At 45.2% G+C, this 23,057-nt stretch overlaps 3 protein-coding genes across 8 annotated transcripts in view; 2 read left to right on the top strand and 1 right to left on the bottom strand.

The window, feature by feature from the left end:
- LOC139402657 (ephrin type-A receptor 6-like) overlaps window positions 1-8,786 on the top strand; it is a 244,584-nt gene extending 235,798 nt beyond the window's left edge. Inside the window, exon 18 of the mRNA XM_071146549.1 lies at window positions 8,365-8,786. Coding sequence (XP_071002650.1) covers window positions 8,365-8,479 — 115 coding nt within the window. The 3' untranslated portion in view covers window positions 8,480-8,786. The remainder of the gene's footprint in view (window positions 1-8,364) is intronic.
- Window positions 8,787-13,323: 4,537 nt separating this feature from the next.
- Window positions 13,324-16,147, top strand: LOC139406099 (ADP-ribosylation factor-like protein 6). 6 transcript variants are annotated; one of them, XM_071148570.1, is made up of 9 exons: window positions 13,347-13,633; window positions 13,863-13,910; window positions 14,065-14,126; window positions 14,258-14,326; window positions 14,541-14,635; window positions 14,751-14,880; window positions 15,121-15,176; window positions 15,374-15,386; window positions 15,665-16,147. In XM_071148570.1, the coding sequence occupies exons 1-9, from the start codon at window positions 13,511-13,513 to the stop codon at window positions 15,696-15,698; spliced, it is 630 nt and encodes a 209-aa protein (XP_071004671.1). In that variant the 5' UTR covers window positions 13,347-13,510; the 3' UTR covers window positions 15,699-16,147. The 6 variants fall into 6 exon arrangements, with proteins under 6 accessions (XP_071004675.1, XP_071004671.1, XP_071004670.1 ...); XM_071148569.1 differs by having other exon boundaries at window positions 13,863-13,916; XM_071148573.1 differs by lacking the exon at window positions 13,863-13,910.
- A 1,266-nt stretch (window positions 16,148-17,413) lies between these two features.
- On the bottom strand, window positions 17,414-22,628 carry LOC139406098 (F-box only protein 47-like). The gene is made up of 10 exons (XM_071148568.1): window positions 22,414-22,628; window positions 22,007-22,186; window positions 21,726-21,802; window positions 19,745-19,822; window positions 19,524-19,632; window positions 19,272-19,445; window positions 19,007-19,156; window positions 18,382-18,524; window positions 18,085-18,244; window positions 17,414-17,990 (listed from the first exon to the last, which is right to left on the bottom strand). The coding sequence occupies exons 1-10, from the start codon at window positions 22,586-22,588 to the stop codon at window positions 17,893-17,895; spliced, it is 1,344 nt and encodes a 447-aa protein (XP_071004669.1). The 5' UTR covers window positions 22,589-22,628; the 3' UTR covers window positions 17,414-17,892.
- Window positions 22,629-23,057: the final 429 nt, after the last annotated feature.

Genomic DNA, 23,057 nt, shown 5'->3' with positions numbered 1-23,057 from the left:
TTCGATTTTTAATTTGTTTATACCTTCCGGTAACCTGCCTCACCCAATGTGATACGGAACCGCTATTATCTTTACATTTTTAGAACACACTCAAGAACCTCCAGAAGCTAACCAGCTAACTGGCTACAAGCTATTTGGTCATTGTTAGTTTTCTAACCTGGATAACACTCGCCAGTCCAGCTTCCCTGCCCCATCCACCGCTGCCCCTTGGACACTGATCACTTGGCTACATAGCTGATGCATGCTGGACTGTCCATTAATCACGGTAATCCATTCTGCTTGTTTATGTTTTATCTGTCGGCCCCAGCCGCACTTAGGCTCTGTGTGTAGTTAATCCGACCCTCTCTGCCTAATCAATCGCCATTCTACCTGCTGTTGTTGTGCTAGCTGATTAGCTGTTGTCTCACCTACTGTTTTAGCTAGCTCTCCCAATTCAACACCTGTGATTACTGTATGCCTCGCTGTATGTCTCTCTCAAATGTCAATATGCCTTGTATACTGTTGTGCAGGTTAGTTATCATTGTTTTAGTTTACAATGGAGCCCCTAGTTCCACTCTTTATACCCCTGTTACCTCCTTTGTCCCACCCCCCACACATGCGGTGACCTCACCCATTACAACCAGCATGTCCAGAGATACAACCTCCCTCATCATCACCCAGTGCCTGGGCTTACCTCCGCTGTACCCGCACCCCACCATACCCCTGTTTGCGCATTATGCCCTGAATATATTCTACCATGCCCAGAAACCTGCTCCTCTTATTCTCTGTCCCCAACGCCCTAGGCGACCAGTTTTGATAGCCTTCAGCCGCACCCTCATACTACTCCTTCTCTGTTCCGCGGGTGATGTGGAGGTAAACCCAGGCCCTGCATGTCCCCAGGCACCCTCATTTGTTGACTTCTGTGATCGAAAAAGCCTGGGTTTCATGCATGTCAACATCAGAAGCCTCCTCCCTAAGTTTGTCTTACTCACTGCTCTAGCACACTCTGCTAACCCTGATGTCCTTGCCGTGTCTGAATCCTGGCTCAGGAAGGCCACCAAAAATTCTGAGATTTCCATACCCAACTATAACATCTTCCGTCAAGATAGAACTGCCAAAGGAGGAGGAGTTGCAGTCTACTGCAGAGATAGCCTGCAAAGTAATGTCATACTTTCCAGGTCCATACCCAAACAGTTCGAACTACTAATTTTGAAAATTACTCTCTCCAGAAATAAGTCTCTCACTGTTGCCGCCTGCTACCGACCCCCCTCAGCTCCCAGCTGTGCCCTGGACACCATTTGTGAATTGATCGCCCCCCATCTAGCTTCAGAGTTTGTTCTGTTAGGTGACCTAAACTGGGATATGCTTAACACCCCGGCAGTCCTACAATCTAAGCTAGATGCCCTCAATCTCACTCAAATCATCAAGGAACCCACCAGGTACAACCCTAACTCTGTAAACAAGGGCACCCTCATTGACGTCATCCTGACCAACTGGCCCTCCAAATACACCTCCGCTGTCTTCAACCAGGATCTCAGCGATCACTGCCTCATTGCCTGTATCCGCTACGGAGCCGCAGTCAAACGACCACCCCTCATCACTGTCAAACGCTCCCTAAAACACTTCTGTGAGCAGGCCTTTCTAATCGACCTGGCCCGGGTATCCTGGAAGGACATTGACCTCATCCCGTCAGTTGAGGATGCCTGGTCTTTCTTTAAAAGTAACTTCCTCACCATTTTAGATAAGCATGCTCCGTTCAAAAAATGCAGAACTAAGAACAGATATAGCCCCTGGTTCACTCCAGACCTGACTGCCCTCGACCAGCACAAAAACATCCTGTGGCGGACTGCACTAACATCGAACAGTCCCCGCGATATGCAACTGTTCAGGGAAGTCAGGAACCAATACACACAGTCAGTCAGGAAAGCTAAAGCCAACTTCTTCAGGCAAAAGTTTGCATCCTGTAGCTCCAACTCCAAAAAGTTCTGGGACACTGTGAAGTCCATGGAGAACAAGAGCACCTCCTCCCAGCTGCCCACTGCACTGAGGCTAGGTAACACGGTCACCACCGATAAATCCATGATTATCGAAAACTTCAACAAGCATTTCTCAACGGCTGGCCATGCCTTCCGCCTGGCTACTCCAACCTCGTCCAACAGCCCCCCCCCCCCCCCCCCCGCAGCTACTCGCCCAAGCCTCTCCAGGTTCTCCTTTACCCAAATCCAGATAGCAGATGTTCTGAAAGAGCTGCAAAACCTGGACCCGTACAAATCAGCTGGGCTTGACAATCTGGACCCTCTATTCCTGAAACTATCCGCCGCCATTGTCGCAACCCCTATTACCAGCCTGTTCAACCTCTCTTTCATATCGTCTGAGATCCCCAAGGATTGGAAAGCTGCCGCAGTCATCCCCCTCTTCAAAGGGGGCGACACCCTGGACCCAAACTGTTACAGACCAATATCCATCCTGCCCTGCCTATCTAAGGTCTTCGAAAGCCAAGTCAACAAACAGATCACTGACCATCTTGAATCCCACCGTACCTTCTCCGCTGTGCAATCTGGTTTCCGAGCCGGTCACGGGTGTACCTCAGCCACGCTCAAGGTACTAAACGATATCATAACCGCCATCGATAAAAGACAGTACTGTGCAGCCGTCTTCATAGACCTTGCCAAGGCTTTCGACTCTGTCAATCACCGTATTCTTATTGGCAGACTCAGTAGCCTCGGTTTTTCGGATGACTGCCTTGCCTGGTTCACCAATTACTTTGCAGACAGAGTTCAGTGTGTCAAATCGGAGGGCATGCTGTCCGGTCCTCTGGCAGTCTCTATGGGGGTGCCACAGGGTTCAATTCTCGGGCCGACTCTTTTCTCTGTATATATCAATGATGTTTCTCATGCTGCGGGCGATTCCCTGATCCACCTCTACGCAGACGACACCATTCTATATACTTCCGGCCCGTCCTTGGACACTGTGCTATCTAACCTCCAAACGAGCTTCAATGCCATACAGCACTCCTTCCGTGGCCTCCAACTGCTCTTAAACGCTAGTAAAACCAAATGCATGCTTTTCAACCGTTCGCTGCCTGCACCCGCACGCCTGACCAGCATCACCACCCTGGATGGTTCCGACCTTGAATATGTGGACATCTATAAGAACCTAGGTGTCTGGCTAGACTCTAAACTCTCCTTCCAGACCCATATCAAACATCTCCAATCGAAAATCAAATCAAGAGTCGGCTTTCTATTCCGCAACAAAGCCTCCTTCACTCACGCCGCCAAACTTACCCTAGTAAAACTGACTATCCTACCGATCCTCGACTTCGGCGATGTCATCTACAAAATTGCTTCCAACACTCTACTCAGCAAACTGGATGCAGTTTATCACAGTGCCATCCGTTTTGTCACTAAAGCACCTTATACCACCCACCACTGCGACTTGTATGCTCTAGTCGGCTGGCCCTCGCTACATATTCGTCGCCAGACCCACTGGCTCCAGGTCATCTACAAGTCCATGCTAGGTAAAGCTCCGCCTTATCTCAGTTCACTGGTTACGATGGCAACACCCATCCGTAGCACGTTTCTCTAACGTCAACTAAACATTACCCTAATGTTACTCTAACTTCAGCTAAACATTACCCTAACGTTTCTCTAACGTCAACTAAACATTACCCTAATGTTACTCTAACTTCAACTAAACATTACCCTAATGTTACTCTAACTTCAACTAAACATTACCCTACTGTTACTCTAACTTCAACTAAACATTACCCTAATGTTACTCTAACTTCAACTAAACATTACCCTAATGTTACTCTAACTTCAGCTAAACATTACCCTAACGTTTCTCTAACGTCAACTAAACATTACCCTAATGTTACTCTAACTTCAACTAAACATTACCCTAATGTTACTCTAACTTCAACTAAACATTACTCTGGCACTGCCTCCCAATCTTATCCTTCCTTACCTTAAGTTAACCCAACAATTTCCCTTAACCGATTGTGTGTGTGTGTGTTTGTGTGTGTGTGTGTGTGTGTGTATGTATCCAAGATGGCGTAGCAGTAGGACGTATTGTCGTGTCCCTTGTATATATCGTTTGTTTTCGTTTTTTTTCTTCACATATCTTTAAAACTTATTGCTGAACCTCAACTTCTTCTAAATACTCTCCTGCAACCCGCCTCACCCAACGTAGCTATTTTTCCTAAAGTATTTATATTTACTTCGGACCTGGAACCCCTCAACTGAAGCTAGCCAACTAACTACCAGCTTCAGCAAAACATTGCTAGCGGTCTTCAGCTAACCGGTCATCAGCTAACCTTTAGCTCGGAAAGCTCTCGCCAGTTCGAACAACGCGACTCTAACCAGAGCATAACGGACCTATTTATTATTTTATTTTATTTTTCATCCCCGGATTCCCATCGCAAACGGAACATTTTGAGCTCCTGGGCTACAATATCCAGACCCACGACCGGTCCATCGATGTCACTGCATGAAGAGGAATAAACAGATACCCCCATCGCGACGTCCCCAAAGGCTAACTCTCTAGCCCTTGCTATCTCCTTGCTTGCAAATTCGGCCTGCTAACTGCTAGCTTGTTTAGCCCGGTCCGCTAACTGCTACCGTGTTTAGCACCGTCTACTAACTGTTAGCTTGTTAGCACAGGCCTGCTAACCGTCTGAATCGCCGCGTCCCAAACACTCACTGAACCCATATTTACTTTCTATCCCTTTTCGATTTTTAATTTGTTTATACCTTCCGGTAACCTGCCTCACCCAATGTGATACGGAACCGCTATTATCTTTACATTTTTAGAACACACTCAAGAACCTCCAGAAGCTAACCAGCTAACTGGCTACAAGCTATTTGGTCATTGTTAGTTTTCTAACCTGGATAACACTCGCCAGTCCAGCTTCCCTGCCCCATCCACCGCTGCCCCTTGGACACTGATCACTTGGCTACATAGCTGATGCATGCTGGACTGTCCATTAATCACGGTAATCCATTCTGCTTGTTTATGTTTTATCTGTCGGCCCCAGCCGCACTTAGGCTCTGTGTGTAGTTAATCCGACCCTCTCTGCCTAATCAATCGCCATTCTACCTGCTGTTGTTGTGCTAGCTGATTAGCTGTTGTCTCACCTACTGTTTTAGCTAGCTCTCCCAATTCAACACCTGTGATTACTGTATGCCTCGCTGTATGTCTCTCTCAAATGTCAATATGCCTTGTATACTGTTGTGCAGGTTAGTTATCATTGTTTTAGTTTACAATGGAGCCCCTAGTTCCACTCTTTATACCCCTGTTACCTCCTTTGTCCCACCCCACACACATGCGGTGACCTCACCCATTACAACCAGCATGTCCAGAGATACAACCTCCCTCATCATCACCCAGTGCCTGGGCTTACCTCCGCTGTACCCGCACCCCACCATACCCCTGTTTGCGCATTATGCCCTGAATATATTCTACCATGCCCAGAAACCTGCTCCTCTTATTCTCTGTCCCCAACGCCCTAGGCGACCAGTTTTGATAGCCTTCAGCCGCACCCTCATACTACTCCTTCTCTGTTCCGCGGGTGATGTGGAGGTAAACCCAGGCCCTGCATGTCCCCAGGCACCCTCATTTGTTGACTTCTGTGATCGAAAAAGCCTGGGTTTCATGCATGTCAACATCAGAAGCCTCCTCCCTAAGTTTGTCTTACTCACTGCTCTAGCACACTCTGCTAACCCTGATGTCCTTGCCGTGTCTGAATCCTGGCTCAGGAAGGCCACCAAAAATTCTGAGATTTCCATACCCAACTATAACATCTTCCGTCAAGATAGAACTGCCAAAGGAGGAGGAGTTGCAGTCTACTGCAGAGATAGCCTGCAAAGTAATGTCATACTTTCCAGGTCCATACCCAAACAGTTCGAACTACTAATTTTGAAAATTACTCTCTCCAGAAATAAGTCTCTCACTGTTGCCGCCTGCTACCGACCCCCCTCAGCTCCCAGCTGTGCCCTGGACACCATTTGTGAATTGATCGCCCCCCATCTAGCTTCAGAGTTTGTTCTGTTAGGTGACCTAAACTGGGATATGCTTAACACCCCGGCAGTCCTACAATCTAAGCTAGATGCCCTCAATCTCACTCAAATCATCAAGGAACCCACCAGGTACAACCCTAACTCTGTAAACAAGGGCACCCTCATTGACGTCATCCTGACCAACTGGCCCTCCAAATACACCTCCGCTGTCTTCAACCAGGATCTCAGCGATCACTGCCTCATTGCCTGTATCCGCTACGGAGCCGCAGTCAAACGACCACCCCTCATCACTGTCAAACGCTCCCTAAAACACTTCTGTGAGCAGGCCTTTCTAATCGACCTGGCCCGGGTATCCTGGAAGGACATTGACCTCATCCCGTCAGTTGAGGATGCCTGGTCTTTCTTTAAAAGTAACTTCCTCACCATTTTAGATAAGCATGCTCCGTTCAAAAAATGCAGAACTAAGAACAGATATAGCCCCTGGTTCACTCCAGACCTGACTGCCCTCGACCAGCACAAAAACATCCTGTGGCGGACTGCACTAACATCGAACAGTCCCCGCGATATGCAACTGTTCAGTCAGTGTCAGTGTAAAGCCAACTTCTTCAGGCAAAAGTTTGCATCCTGTAGCTCCAACTCCAAAAAGTTCTGGGACACTGTGAAGTCCATGGAGAACAAGAGCACCTCCTCCCAGCTGCCCACTGCACTGAGGCTGTGTGTGTTATCGTGTGGCTGGCCATGCCTTCCGTGGCTACTCCAACCTCGTCCAACAGCCCCCCCCCCCCCCCCCCCCCGCAGCTACTCGCCCAAGCCTCTCCAGGTTCTCCTTTACCCAAATCCAGATAGCAGATGTTCTGAAAGAGCTGCAAAACCTGGACCCGTACAAATCAGCTGGGCTTGACAATCTGGACCCTCTATTCCTGAAACTATCCGCCGCCATTGTCGCAACCCCTATTACCAGCCTGTTCAACCTGTGTGTGTGTGTGGACCCAAACTGTGTGTGTGTGTGTGTGTGTGTCCTTGGACACTGTGCTATCTAACCTCCAAACGTTCAATGCCATACAGCACTCCTTCCGTGGCCTCCAACTGCTCTTAAACGCTAGTAAAACCAAATGCATGCTTTTCAACCGTTCGCTGCCTGCACCCGCACGCCTGACCAGCATCACCACCCTGGATGGTTCCGACCTTGAATATGTGGACATCTATAAGTACCTAGGTGTCTGGCTAGACTCTAAACTCTCCTTCCAGACCCATATCAAACATCTCCAATCGAAAATCAAATCAAGAGTCGGCTTTCTATTCCGCAACAAAGCCTCCTTCACTCACGCCGCCAAACTTACCCTAGTAAAACTGTGTGTGTGTCATCTACAAAATTGCTGTGTGTTTATCACAGTGCCATCCGTTTTGTCACTAAAGCACCTTATACCACCCACCACTGCGACTTGTATGCTCTAGTCGGCTGGCCCTCGCTACATATTCGTCGCCAGACCCACTGGCTCCAGGTCATCTACAAGTCCATGCTAGGTAAAGCTCCGCCTTATCTCAGTTCACTGGTTACGATGGCAACACCCATCCGTAGCACGCGCTCCAGTGTGTGCCAACACCTCATTTGGCCGCCTTTCGTTCCAGTTCTCTGCTGTGTGATTGTGTCGCTGTGTGTATCTGTGTGTGCAGCTGTGTGTGTGTTTTTATTTATTTATTTTTCTGTGTGTGTGTTAATCTGCATGTGTGTGTGTATATATAGACTCCCCTTTTTTCTACTGTGTTATTGACTTGTTAATTGTTTACTCCATGTGTGTGTTGTCTGTTCACACTGCTATGCCTGTCGCAGTGTGTGTGTGTGTGTAAAAAATAAATAAAAGTATGTGTGTGTGTGTGTGTGTGTGTGTGTGTGTGTGTGTGTGTGTGTGTGTGTGTGTGTGTGTGTGTGTGTGTGTGTGTGTGTGTCTGTGTGTGTGTGTGTGTGTGTGTGTGTGTGTGTGTGTGTGTGTGTGTGTGTGTGTGTGTGTGTGTGTGTGTGTGTGTGTGTGTGTGTGTGTGTGTGTGTGTGTGTGTGTGTGTCTGTGTGTGTGTGTGTGTGTCTGTGTGTGTGTGTGTGTGTGTGTGTGTGTGTGTGTGTGTGTGTGTGTGTGTGTGTGTGTGTGTGTGTGTGTGTGTGTGTGTGTGTGTGTGTGTGTGTGTGTGTGTGTGTGTGTGTGTGTGTGTCTGTGTTTGTGTGTGTGTGTGTGTGTGTTTGTGTGTCTGTGTCTGTGTGTGTGTGTATGTGTGTGTGTGTGTGTGTGTGTGTGTGTGTGTGTGTGTCTGTGTGTGTGTGTGTCTGTGTGTGTGTGTCTGTGTGTGTGTGTGTGTGTCTTCTCTCTCCCCCTAGAGACGTGCGGAGGACCGGGGTGGTGTTGATTGGCCACCAGAGGAGGATCGTCAGCAGCATACAGACCCTCCGACTGCAGCTACTACACCAACAGGAGAAGGGCTTCCATGTATGAGACCTTAGAACAGACAGACGGACAGACAGCCACAGCCTGTGCCTCAGTCTTCACCCCTCAGACAGACAGACAGACAAACAGACAGACCGTCTCAGCCTGGAGGCCTCTCTCAGACAGACTACCACACATTTGGACCTCAATGCAGAACCTCAATAAAGCCAGACTGTTTTGTACACCTGAACGTGCTTCAGCCAGAGACAGAACAGCAGAGACAGGACTCTGAGAGACACACTGCCCCTGGCTCCCCCTGGGGAGTGTATGCCTTGTTGCAGCATCACTACTTATTATACAGTAGAACTGTAGACTGGGGAGTGTATGCCTTGTTGCAGCATCACTACTTATTATACAGTAGAACTGTAGACTGGGGAGTGTATGCCTTGTTGCAGCATCACTACTTATTATACAGTAGAACTGTAGACTGGGGAGTGTATGCCTTGTTGCAGCATCACTACTTATTATACAGTAGAACTGTAGACTGGGGAGTGTATGCCTTGTTGCAGCATCACTACTTATTATACAGTAGAGCTGTAGACTTGGGAATGTACATTTTCTCTCCATGTTTTTGTGACCATGATGTAGCTGCTAACAGATGAGCAATCAAAAGGATTGTCCTTAAATAATATGATGTGAATTATTTTGGAGTTTGATAAGTAAGCGTCATCATAAGGTATTCTTGTTACATTATTTAACCTCTCCAGAGTATCTGGGTATGCTAATACTTGAAGAAAACGAAGAGACAGTTTTTGAAGTGCAGAGGATTTCTGAATGTTTTAAGTGTATAGACAATTTATCGATTATAATCCTAAACTAATATTTATATATGTGCAGTCCTGTATGTGAGCGCCCTAGTAAATCTGGATGTTATCTCTTTATTTACCATTTTATCGAAATCAGCAATATATGCAGTCGTCTCAGTAACTAAGATAAGAGAAATAAATAAATGATACTCTCTTATGGACCTACAGACATTGAGAGCAGATTGTCAGCAAACCTCAACAGACTGTGTAACATGCTAACATGCCAACTACACAGGGCGGTTGTGCAATGCTAAAGACTTATGGAAGTTGTTGGAAAACAATGTACAGTATGTAGTATGAGGGGGACTCAAGGCTGTTGGTTTCATTGTGTGTTTTTTGTGGTCAAGACTCACGTGTATTCCAAGATAGAGAGAGACAGAGGTATGTTCTGCAGGTTGACAGACACATAGAGACAGCAACACCAGAGTAATATCTCTTTGTCTCTAGAAGGCCCTCAACAGCATTATAATGACCCATGAGCCTCTCCAGATCCACACTAATGCAGGTGGTTCGGTGAACCACAAAAAACATATGCCTGAAACTTGAAGACTTGCGTTAGCTAATGCTTAGGCTTTAACTCGGCAGGCTAACATAGTCTTGTGGAGCACAGACGACCCAGGTTCAAACCCAGTCGGTCACACACACACACACCTACAATATGTTCTGGATGTTCAGTATGTTCTGGAGCAGGAGTGTACCTGAGGAGCCTGTACGGCAGTGGAGGCTGGTGGGAGGAGCTATAGGAGGACAGGCTCACTGGAATGGTATCAATGGAACAGTATCAAACATACTTGGAACCACATTTCACTCCATTCCAAAATTCCATTCCAACCATTACAATGAGCCAGTCCTCCTATAACTCCTCCAACCAGCCTTCACTGTTGTACGAAGTAGGAGGAATTTGCCCCCAGACACTGATCTAACATCAGTTTAATATTTTACCCCCTAATGGTTGAGGTAAGAATTGAGGTACGCTAAGCTGATCCTAGATCTGTGGTTCGGAACAACTTCTAAATGGAGCTCACCTGTCCAGCAGCTGTTCACAGACAGAGCGTTCAGGTGTCCCTCAGAGGGGAAGACACACACAAACACACACACTTCCCTCCTCCTGTAAGGAGAGATTAGATCAGGCTGTTTAGCATGTCTTACTGCTGAGCAACGAGAGAATGCTCTTTTGTACAAAGTACAAGTATACTTATAATTCTTGTATTTTATTTTTCTATCATTTCCAGAGAGACGTGGTAGATCTTGCACACTGTAAGACGCAGTTTAAAGCGGATATTTATTTGCAAATAAAGAACAGTTCTGGTGGTTAGAAGTAGTCTTTTTATTACTGACTGTTTCATTGCATGTAAAGTGTGTTCTGATGCATTGTTTAATGGAACTGTTCTATTAGATGATGCCTCTCCCGGTACTGTTCCATCAAACTATGACTCCCCATGAGAAGAGTATCTGGTTGAACATGGCTGGAAGTCTTGTGTCTGCCAGTGGCACAAGGTACTTGTTTTGCCCTCAAAGCAGCCTGTGAGGCAGCCCTTGTTTAAGCAACTGCTCCCATTCTTCCACATCAGCCAATCAAATTCAAATACAGTAGCAAACGTGCAAGCCGCTCCAGCAATAATAACCATTTTCCGCAGTGACATTCACAGCTAGCACATAAAAAAGATAAGCACATGGCATCCAAAAACACTGAAATGGCTAGACAATTTCCAAATGATACAGGCTGACATATACTGTAGATTTGCTAAACTGCTTTGCTGGTTAGTTACCTTTTTAAAGGAGCTAAATTAACTTGCTGGCTATTTAGCTAATGTTTTTAATCTAACTACCTAATGCAGCAAGTACAGCTGCTACTTTCACTAACTGCTTAGCTAGCTATTTTCTCCAGAGCAATGGGCTAATATAGCAAGCTGCATATTCATCTAACTAACACAATCGCAGGCTGGTAAGAATAAATAGGTGCCTTGCAGGCTGGTAAGGATGAATAGGTTCCTCACAGGCTGGTGTATAATAAAGGCTCCTCCCAGGCTGGTGTATAATAAAGGTTCCTTTCAGGCTGGTGTATAATAAAGGTTCCTCCCAGGCTGGTGTATAATAAAGGTTCCTCTCAGGCTGGTGTATAATAAAGGTTCCTCCCAGGCTGGTAAGGATGAATAGGTTCCTCCCAGGCTGGTGTATAATAAAGGTTCCTCTCAGGCTGGTGTATAATAAACGCTCCTCCCAGGCTGGTGTATAATAAAGGTTCCTCCCAGGCTGGTGTATAATAAAGGTTCCTCCCAGGCTGGTGTATAATAAAGGTTCCTCCCAGGCTGGTGTATAATAAAGGTTCCTCTCAGGCTGGTGTATAATAAAGGCTCCTCCCAGGCTGGTGTATAATAAAGGCTCCTCTCAGGCTGGTGTATAATAAAGGCTCCTCTCAGGCTGGTGTATAATAAAGGCTCTTCTCAGGCTGGTGTATAATAAAGGTTCCTCCCAGGCTGGTGTATAATAAAGGTTCCTCCCAGGCTGGTGTATAATAAAGGTTCCTCTCAGGCTGGTGTATAATAAAGGTTCCTCCCAGGCTGGTGTATAATAAAGGTTCCTCTCAGGCTGGTGTATAATAAAGGTTCCTCCCAGGCTGGTAAGGATGAATAGGTTCCTCCCAGGCTGGTGTATAATAAAGGTTCCTCCCAGGCTGGTGTATAATAAAGGTTACTCCCCAGGCTGGTGTATAATAAAGGTTCCTCTCAGGCTGGTGTATAATAAAGGTTCCTCCCAGGCTGGTGTATAATAAAGGTTCCTCTCAGGCTGGTGTATAATAAAGGCTCCTCCCAGGCTGGTGTATAATAAAGGTTCCTCCCAGGCTGGTGTATAATAAAGGTTCCTCTCAGGCTGGTGTATAATAAAGGTTCCTCTCAGGCTGGTGTATAATAAAGGTTCCTCCCAGGCTGGTGTATAATAAAGGTTACTCCCAGGCTGGTGTATAATAAAGGTTCCTCCCAGGCTGGTGTATAATAAAGGTTCCTCCCAGGCTGGTGTATAATAAAGGTTCCTCCCAGGCTGGTGTATAATAAAGGTTCCTCCCAGGCTGGTGTATAATAAAGGTTCCTCCCAGGCTGGTTAAGGATAAATAGGTGCCTCCTAGGCTGGTAAGGATAAATAGGTGCCTTGCAGGCTGATAAGGATAACTAGTTGCCTCCCAGGCTGGTGTATAATAAAGGCTCCCCCCAGGCTGGTAAGGATAAATAAGTGTCTCACATGCTGGTAAGGGAGCCTAGGTGCCTCCCAATAGTAAAGGCTCCTTCCAGGCTGATAAGGATAAATAGGTGCCTCGAATAGGTGCTAGTGTCTAATTAGTAGCCTTTATCAAAACAAAAACATGGAAAGTTTGTTAACATTTTTGTAGAACAATCATTGCTTTATAAAGAATTGATTTATAAAGATTTCTCCAAAATCAAATCAACCTTGTGGATTTCCAAGTGGGTAAAAAAAAATCTTCATCAGCATCTTTTCCTTTTGATGTCAATCTTAAAGACTCTGCTATAAAGTACAATTACCAACCAGAGAGCAGTTGCTATTATTTACCAGCTTTATCAAAAGAATACCACCGGTGTCCACAAGTGTTTGAAGGATATATTTCAGGTGAACTTGTTAATACTGGCCAGGCGATGGCGCTGTTGGACCGTGCATTATTAGTGCAGAGGTGAAGGATTTCAACATGTTTACTACCTACCTGTGAGTAATTTATCAACTATGGATGAAGCAAAGGGGAAAAGTCCTGTTCTGCTATTGTCATGATGTTTGTTAATTTATTCATATTAATTAACTCGTGTTTTTGTGTATAGGCTAATACTATATTGTTTGGACAAAATTTTAATTCCAAAAGCACCAAGTGTATGGCTATTACAGTGCACTGTAAAGAATAACGCATGACTGTAATTTGGCTTCTGTAGGTATGTATGTAATGAGCATGAAATGAACATTATCGCATGTCCATCTCAGAGTCACCCGGTATTGCGAAGCAGGTCACGAGGAGGTTCAAGAGCATTAATTCACTCTAATAGGCTTATTCCAAGCCAGGACAGCCAGCCTGCTGCTGTTACCTTGTCCTTATATCCACGGCAACATTCTATTTTAATATGTTAAGACTAAATTGCGGCGAGAAATGGTAGAAACGTTCGACGATATCTCGAGGGAGTAGGTATCCTGTACCAAATACACTTAACCTTAGGATCAAATGTTTTAAGTGGGACACATGGGCCTGTTAGATAAACTGTCGGGATGGCTGGGGCTGAAGAAGAAAGAAGTGAACGTGTTGTGTTTGGGACTGGACAACAGCGGGAAAACGACCATCATCAATCAACTCAAACCCACTAATGTAAGTCCACTGACATGGCCCAACTATAATATAGGCCATTGACTGATGTATTTAATTGTAACTTGTTGATGTGATGTCCTACTGTAGCCGCGCGCTGGCCTGTCAGTGGAAAGAGATGGAGTTTTATATATTGAGAGTTAGCTGAGACAGAGATGTTGCTAATGTATAAGAGCTGTGAGTGTCATCGCATCGATTGCACTGCAATCATCCACCGATTGCTTGTTTTCAGCAAAGCTTATTTGGCCCACTCTCAGACGACTGGAAACATGTTAGTCAGGTAAAGGTCAGTACAGCCTATTTCACCCTATTTTACCATATATTTTGACAAAGTTAAGTTACTGTTTTTTTGTCTGTGTTTGTTATTGTGTGTGTGTGTGTGTGCGCGCGCGTGCCTGCGTGTGTCTGTGTCTCTGTCTCTGTGTGTATTACAGACCCAGACACAAGACATTGTCCCAACTATTGGCTTCAACATAGAAAAATTCAAGAGTTCAAGGTAGTAATTTACTTCTTATGTAAACTTTGTTTAACTTAGTGAACCAGATGATAGTAATAAGAATGATATTATTTGATACTTATTCTATTGTGTATGTTGATCGGTAACATGTATGTTGTGTCTCTACAAAGTTTGTCCTTCACAGTGTTTGACATGTCTGGTCAGAGCAGATATAGAAACCTATGGGAACATTACTACAAGTAAGACTTTACACCAGCAATGTTTATCTAGAACTGCATTATGTGATGAGACATGTTGAGCCTGTGGTGCCTTACCTCTGATCTTAGAGTAATCAAGTATTGCCTGTAGAGCAGTTTTAATGGTTACACAACCCTACCCCCGTCTCCAAGTAGTAGTTACTAGTGATGTAGAGATCAGATTCAGTGTTGTTTATCCTGTTTCTTGTGTCCACAGAGAGAGTCACGCCATCATATTTGTCATCGATAGTGGAGATAAATTACGGATGGTCGTTGCCAAAGAGGAGCTGGATACTCTTCTCAATCACCAAGGTCAGAGATTGAGAGCAAGAGAGAGAGGGGGAGAGAAAGGAAGAGGGGAGGGGGGCAGACAGACAGAGAGCCAACTGTTTTTTCACCTGTTCTCCTGCATTCCTGCTCCCTCCAGACATCCGCAGCAGGAGGTTGCCAGTGCTGTTCTTTGCTAATAAGAGTGACCTGAGAGATGCCATGTCTTTAGTCAAAGTCTCTCAGCTGCTCTGTCTGGAAAACATCAAGGACAAACCCTGGCATATATGGTAAGACACAACTCTATCCTAGTCTCTCACACACACACACACACACAAGAAGGTACAGACACACACACACACACACACACACACACACACACACACACACACACACACACACACACACACACACACACACACACACACACACACACACACACACACACACACACACACACACACACAAGAAGGTACAGACACATACAGTGATATTGGGATAGGTTACTAGCTTCTGTCCATCTGTTTTAGTGCCAGTAATGCTGTAAAAGGAGAGGGTCTACTGGAGGGGGTGGACTGGCTACAAGGTACAGTACTGTGTGTGTGTGTGTGTGTGTGTGTGTGTGTGTGTGTGTGTGTGTCTGTGTGTGTGTGTGTGTGTGTGTGTGTGTGTGTGTGTGTGTGTGTGTGTGTGTGTGTGTGTGTGTGTGTGTAAATTAATTTTTTGTAATGTAATTTTGACACCAATAGTGAATTATTCTGTTTTGTTCCACCTTACCCATAGAGCAAATTGCACAGTAAGTATTATGTGAACTCACATTAGTTTATGTCACTGTGGTGGACTTGGTGAAGTACAGATGGATGTTGATGAGTTAGGTACAGGGGAGACTGTATTTAGTCTTAAACACTGCAATTATGGTATAATGTTGACATATGGGTAATGATGATTAAACTCCCCTATTCTTAACTCTCTAGTGCCGTACTGTTCTAGGTGTTTTGTGGAACTTCAGGTCTTATTGTTCAGGCTGTTCGTTGTAACTTTAATCTCATGAAATGTCCATATCTTTATAAACAGATCATATCAAAACAATGAAGACTTGATGAAATAAAATGAATGAAATGCTTATGATGAAGGATCGTGATGGGGAGAAGAGAGAGTGACTACAACATGGCTCCTCCAACTGGGTGTGTCTTTGGTTATCTGATGTCACTATTTATACGGTGCAAGGGAATCACTTGTTTCCTCTTTCTATTTGTTACTCTGTCATGATGCCTGCTGTATGATACTGTTGTAAAGTGTTGATGTGGAGTGTTGCTGAACAGCTTGTTGCAGTGTAGAAACTACCCTCCGAGATTGTTTGTGTGTTATTCAGTGTTACAGCACGTGGTGTGTAACTGTGCTGTCTGAATGTGGAAAGATATGATTAATGTATTCTGTTGTAACATTTTTACCCTCTACATTTCTGAGCTGTACTTAATGCTTGTTTTTTTATGCCATTTAATGTGCTGTGTTTTTCAGACATACTCAGCAAAAAAATAAATGTCCTCTCACTGTCAACTGCGTTTATTTTCAGCAAACTTAACATGTGTAAATATATATGTATGAACATAGGATTCAACAACTGAGACATAAACTGAACAGGTTCCACAGATATGTAACTAACAGAAATGGAATAATGTGTCCCTGAACAAAGGGGGGTCAAAATCAAAAGTAACAGTCAGTATCTGGTGTGGCCACCAGATGCATTAAATAGTGCAGTGCATCTCCTCCTCATGGACTGCACCACATTTGGCAGTTTTTGCTGTGAGATGTTACCCCACTCTTCCACCAAGGCACCTGCAAGTTCCCGGACATTTCTGGGGGGAATGGCATTAGCCCTCACCCTCCGATCCAACAGGTCCCAGACACGCTCAATGGGATTGAGATCCGGGCTCTTCGCTGGCCATGGCAGAACACTGACATTCCTGTCTTGCAGACAATCAGCATTGTCATGCTGGACGGTCATGTCAGGATGAGTCTGCAGGAAGGATACCACATGAGGGAGGAGAATGTCTTCCCTGTAACGCACAGTGTTGAGATTGCCTGCAATGACAAGCTCAGTCCGATGATGCTGTGACACACCGCCCCAGACCATGACGGACCCTCCACCTCCAAATCAATCCCACTGGAGAGTACAGGCGTCAGTGTAACGCTCATTACTTCCGACGATAAACGTGAATCCGACCAGCACCCCTGGTGAGACAAAACCGCGACTCGTCAGTGAAGAGCACTTTTTGCCAGTCCTGTCTGGTCCAGCGACGGTGGGTTTGTGCCCATAGGCGACGTTGTTGCCGGTGATGTCTGGTGAGGACCTTCCTTAGTCCAGCCTCTCAGCCTATTGCGGACAGTCTGAGCACTGATGGAGGGAATGTGCGTTCCCGGTGTAACTGTGACCTTAATTGCCTACCGTCTGTAAGCTGTTAGTCTTAACGACCTTTCCACAGGTGCATGTTCATTAATTGTTCATGTGTGATTGAACAAGCACGGAAAACAGTGTATAAAACCTTTACAATGTAGATCTGTGAAGTTATTTGGATTTTTACAAATTACCTTTGTAAGACCTGAAAAATGTTTTTTTGTTATTGCTGAGTTTATTACACCAGTCAGTGCTAAATATATTCCTATATATTGGGACGTTTTAATGAAAACAAACGGCTTGGTATTTTCTTGATTTGTAGCCTCTTCCTTTTCATCAAAGGGGGTGACAATTTATCTTTCTATTTGCTGGATCTTTATGTTCATTGATCTCACATAGTGAGAGGAGATAATAGTGAATCAACACTGTAGACTCCAAAGTCCATTTTAATAATTTATGCAAAAACAGATGAGTTTCAGCTTCCATCAACACAGAAGCATCAAGTACAATCAATGCATCATAACCGTTATACTGTAGAAGTTGAACACCTTTATGAAATGCTAATAAATAGTTGCAAACTTAGGTTAATAAATCTATAAATATAATTAAATACTCCCTTTACAGGATACCAATATTTTAAAGAGGTTAATTTACAAAAGTATAAATAAGCTGTATAACAAAAGTATAAAAGTGTAATGATGTGAATACTGTTGACAAAGGGAGAAGAAACCCTTCATTTTCCCTATCGTCTTGGGCTACCTTCACTCCTTTTATATCCCTCTATCTGCTCAAACACAAACCTTCAGATCATCATTTCCCTGACAGTGTCCCTACTCTCTCCTTTTCTTCTATCTCTTATCCCCTCACCCCTTTATCTCTTCTGCCCCTGACTTTCCTTTCTCTGTCCTCAAGCCTTCTTGAGGAACATGTAGACTATCTCAGTGTGGAAGTGAGCGCTGGCATTCAGGAGGCTCTGGAAGGTTTCCATGTCCTCATGACGGTTACCTGAAAGAGAGGGAGATTACTGACAGTACAGACAAAGACCATTTGGCTATCTGGGACCAAACATAGTGAACCACCTGCCCTGCCATGTCCTCACCTGCCATGACAACCTCGTACATCTCCATGGTAACCTCTGAGAACATGTTCTCAACGCTCTGGATGAATGACCACCTGTCTGACGGCGACAAGAACACCTGGCACACCTGCTGCACCATCCTCACCGACCAGTTCATACAGTAGCCGTCCTTCTCACACACCTACAATACACACATATGAAACATAACTATAACACACACAAGCATTTCGCTACACCTGCAATAACATCTGGTAAATATGTGTATATTTGATTTGATTTGAATAGCCATCCTTCTCACACACACAGATGTGTACTGACCAGTATGAGGTAGACGAGGAGTCGTGAGATCTCAAAGAGGCGTCCGTTGAGAGCCTTGCTAGCCAGAATACTGTAACACAGACTGTTCCCACACAGGATCAACAGCCTGGCCACGCTCTCTACATGCCACGCCTGGGGGAGCACTGGGGAGACCAGAGAGATGTGATGAGCACAACGAAGACGCTGTGTGCATCTGAATAAAGGTGTGTGTGTGTGTGTGTGTTAAGATATGGTATCCCTTTCGTGCAGTCAACGACGAAAAGTGCCTTCTTTCGCCTCACGGGTAGAATGTTATTAATATTTTTCATAATTTCATAATTAATAAAGATTATTTATTTCATAATACATAAAGATTATTTATTTCATAATTAACAAAGATTATTTTTTAAACAATGAAAATCCAGTGTTTCTATGTCAAACAGTTTTGTTATATTTCAGTCTACTGTGATGTATATAAAGTGTAATATTTGGATGCAAACTCAGCTCTATATCTGACATGGTACAGGTGTCTTCTTTTTTGTAAGCCCATGTGCGTGAGGTAAATACTTTGTTTCAAAGGCTACCAAGAATCACTCCGTGTGACCGTGATTTAGCCCACTACAGTAAAAGGTTAAAGTGTGTGTACCTGTGAGTTCCTCCAGTATGGCCAGTACGGTGTCAGTGGCCCAGTCTCTAGCCTCCAGGTCACTGTGGAGCAGGATCACAGCTTTGGCCAAGTCCCACAGAGAACACTGGGCTACTCCTGCACCCAGCTGCTCCTGCCAGCCCAGAGAACCTGGAAAAAATACAGACTGTTAATACACACACACACACACACTCACACTCACACTCTCTACCATGGGCCAGGGTTGGAGGATGTACACACATGCACAAACTCACTGCATACTAACCGTCAGGCAGCCGTGGTCCATAGAGTATGAACAGTAGCCTGGCCTGTGAGACCATGGGCCAGGACTGGAGGATCCTGGTGAGCCAGAACAGAGTGTCTCTTCGGCTGCTCCACGGCTCCAACAGAACCTGACGACAGAACGCACGGATCTGCAGCTCCAACCGCTGACATGCTCCTAGACACAGAGGGGAAACATTACTGTCTCTCTTTCCTCCTCACACCCTCTCTCTCTGAATTAGGGACAGACACCCACCTGGCTTTCCAGTGACGACCAACTCGATCTTCCGGGGAAGGTTTGTGAAGTCGCACAGGAAGTTGAAGACCCGGTGACACTCCAGCTCATCCCAGCCCGCAATCAATGTCTGTCAGTCAAACAGCAATGATCTGTTACATATCTTTTTTTCAGGAGACTGAAAAGATTTGTCTTGTGTGTTTCATAGGTATTTTTCTTTTGAAACTACTTTAGGGTCTCACCTGCAAGAAAACTCCGTAGCTGGAGAAGAAAGGGCAGCCTGTTGAGGCAGTGCACTGCTCCATCATGAAGCACGGGACCTGAGAGGCAGGGAGAGACAAGCAGTCTATGTGGACATGTGGACATCTACAACCGGTCTCTCCAACCCTGTTCCTGGAGAGCTGCCGTCCTGTAGGTTTTTGTTCCAACCATAATCTAGCAAACCTGATTCTAATAACTAGCTGGTTGATTAGCTGAATCGGGTTAGTTACACCTGTGGTTGGATTGAAAACCTACTACAGGAGGATAGCTCTCCAGCAACAGGGTTGAAGCACTAATCTACAGTATGTAGGCCTTACAACACTGAACAAAAATATAAACGCAACATGTAAAGTGTTGGTGCCATGTTTCATGAGCTGAAATAAAAAATCCCAGAAATTTTTCAAAGGCCTTGTGCTGGGGACAATAAAAGGCTACTTTAAAATCTGAGGAGTATTTCTGTCTTTAATAAAGCCATTTTGTGGGGAAAAACTAATTCTAATTGGCTGGGCCTGGGTCACCAGTGGGTGGACCTGCCTAGCAAGTGGGTGGGCCTATGCCCTCCAAGGCCCACCCATGGCTGCACCACTGCCCAGTCATGTGAAATCCATAGATTAGGGCCTAATCCTGGACTTTCTGACGGGCCGCCCCCGGGTGGAAGTGTAGGTAACAACCCATCAGCCACGCTGATCCTCGACACGGGGGGCGCCTCAGGGGTGCGTGCTCAGTTCCCTCCTGTACTCCATGTTCACTCATGACTGCATGGCCAGGCACAACTCCAACACCATCATTAAGTTTGCTGACGACACAACAGTGGTAGGCCTGATCACCGACAACGATGAGACAGCCTATAGGGAGGTCAGAGAACTGACCGTGTGGTTCAAGGAGAACAACCTCTCCCTCAACGTGATCAAGACAAAAGAGATGACTGTGGAATACAGAAAAAGAAGGACCGAGCACGCCCCCATTCTCATCGACGGAGCTATAGCGGAGCAGGTTAAGAGCTTCAAGTTCCTTGGCATCCACATCCCCAACAAACTAACATTGACAAAGCACACCAAGACAGTCGTGAAGAGGGCACGACATAACCTTTTTCCCCACAGGAGACATGTGGATTTGGCATGTTTTTACAGCTACACCAGAGAGCATCCTGGGTTGCAACTGCTTGGCCTCCGAACACAAGGCACTACAGACGGTAGTGCGTATGGTCAAACTTCTGCCATCCAGGACCTATATACCAGGCGGTGTCAGAGGAAGGCCCTAAGACTTCAGCCACCCTATTCATATACTGTTCTCTCTGCTACCACATGGCAAGCAGTACTGGAGCGCCAAGTCTAGGTCAAAGAGGCTTCTAAACAGCTTCTACCCCCAAGCCATAAGACTCCTGAACAGCTAATCAAAAAGCTACCCAGATTATTTGCATTGCCCCCCCCCCCTACTCTGCTGCTACTCTCTGTTATTATCTATGCATAGTCACTTTAATAACTCTACCTACATGTACATACTACCTCAATTACCTCAACACCGGTGCCCCCACACATTGACTCTGTACCGGTGCCCCCTGTATATAGCCCCGCTATTGTTATTTACTGCTGCTCTTTAATGATTTGTTATTCTTATCTCTTACTTTTTGGGGGGTATTTTCTTAAAACTGCATTGTTGTTTAAGGGTTTGTAAGTAAGCATTTCATTGTAAGGTCTACACCTGTTGTATTCGGCGCATGTGACAAATAACATTTGATTTGATTTTTATTCATTTAATTTAATAAACTGATTTCCTCATGTGAACTGTAACTAGGTAAAATATTTTATTTCACAACCTGTGTTATAATGATTAACTGTTTTTTTTTTTCTTTTTTATGTGTAACAACTCATGCTTTACTACAGTAATTTAACAACATTGCTAAATATCCTTATCATTAATTTCCATAACCGTATCTATCTCCCTCACCTTTCTCTGTCTTACCTGGGAGAACTTGCTATATATAAACTTCAACCTGTCCTTTGTAGGTAGCAACAGGGTACACCTCTTGAACAACAACCCTGAGACAACAAGCAGAAACAAACAACAAGGTGACACCATGACTACATCTGTTTCTCAACCCTGAATGAATAAAGATTGACATAACACTAACATGACTAAAAAGCACTTCTAGACACAGTTATCTTGAGGTAGCCTAGAGTGTATTATGAAAAGTGCTGTGATTGACTTCATATTTCCGCCTATAGGCTGTATCTACTACCTACCCAGCGCTTTGTAGTGTCCCAGGGTGGCGGGGTCCTCTTTGGGAGGAGGAGAGGAGGGAGAGGAGCAGTGCCGAAGCTTCTGTAGGATCATTCTGTTCCTCCAGGTTTGAGTAGAGATGTGATTCACAATGTAGCGACTGATGGCCTTGGACACCATGCTGAATACACTGATCTCAAGCACTGCAACACACAGAGGCATGTGGGTCATATCACACACACACACACACACACACACACACACACACACACACACAGCTGGCTAGCCTAGTAGAAGACATGACTGGAAAGACCGTCATTAGGTCAATGACAATCAACATACACATTGACAGGCCTGCCAGCCTTCCTTTCCTTCTATCTCTCCCTTCCTCCATTCATTGTATTTAAAGCAGTTAGCTAGTTAGACCTACCAGAGAGTCTGTCCAGGACCATGTCAAAGACCTCTGCAGGCAGCCTCTCGAAGAAGCAGCCACTGGCCATGCCCTGACTCCGGGTCGTGATGGTTCTCACCGGATAGGGCTGGCGACGGGACCGTCGGCGGTGGAACTTCTGTGTCATGGTGAATTTCCTGGTGACTGTCGCCATCGCCACAAAACTGTCCGGCCGCTATTGACCCGAGGATAAACTAGGATTGAAGGTTGAAGGTCATTTGGCAAGAATAATTTATTTATTTCCAAAGAGAACAACATCAAAGACAGCTGTCAACTTTAAGAGTGAACTGCTGTAACTAGCTAACGTTAGCTGTCATTTGCCTGGCTTTACCTTTAGCTTTTGGATGCGAAAACGAATCCAACAATAGCATACACTGAGTAAACTTGTGAGCTGTCTTCAGACTTATACTGTTTTTATTTATCATAGACAATAAAGGGAATATTTTGGATAGCTAGCTGCTGAGAAGAAACGTTCCCTGAGGCTGAGGTAGGACTACAGACAGACTTGTTTTTGGCGACCCCTCGCGAGTAAAACAGCTCTGCCGCGAAATACTCATCTCGCGCGAAATAATAACCTTCCCTTCCGTCAACATTTTCTGAATGTTTTTGTGCTGACTTTACTT

Source organism: Oncorhynchus clarkii, chromosome 3 (genome assembly GCF_045791955.1).
Source record: "Oncorhynchus clarkii lewisi isolate Uvic-CL-2024 chromosome 3, UVic_Ocla_1.0, whole genome shotgun sequence".
Classification (NCBI taxonomy): Eukaryota; Metazoa; Chordata; class Actinopteri; order Salmoniformes; family Salmonidae; genus Oncorhynchus; species Oncorhynchus clarkii.
Note: the sequence above shows the minus strand (reverse complement) of the source record. Positions and strands in the feature narration are given on the sequence as shown.

Excerpts from the sequence above, each read along its gene's own strand:
- LOC139406099 (XM_071148569.1), top strand. The coding sequence starts at position 13,511 with ATGGGCCTGTTAGATAAACTGTCGGGATGGCTGGGGCTGAAGAAGAAA. Across the intron at positions 14,127-14,257 it reads GAAAAATTCAAGAGTTCAAG|TTTGTCCTTCACAGTGTTTG; the intron begins GTAGTAATTTAC and ends GTCTCTACAAAG. Across the intron at positions 14,327-14,540 it reads CTATGGGAACATTACTACAA|AGAGAGTCACGCCATCATAT; the intron begins GTAAGACTTTAC and ends TTGTGTCCACAG.
- LOC139406098 (XM_071148568.1), bottom strand. The coding sequence starts at position 22,588 with ATGGCGACAGTCACCAGGAAATTCACCATGACACAGAAGTTCCACCGC. Across the intron at positions 19,633-19,744 it reads GCTACGGAGTTTTCTTGCAG|ACATTGATTGCGGGCTGGGA; the intron begins GTGAGACCCTAA and ends TTTGACTGACAG. Across the intron at positions 18,525-19,006 it reads CATACTGGAGGAACTCACAG|TGCTCCCCCAGGCGTGGCAT; the intron begins GTACACACACTT and ends TGGTCTCCCCAG.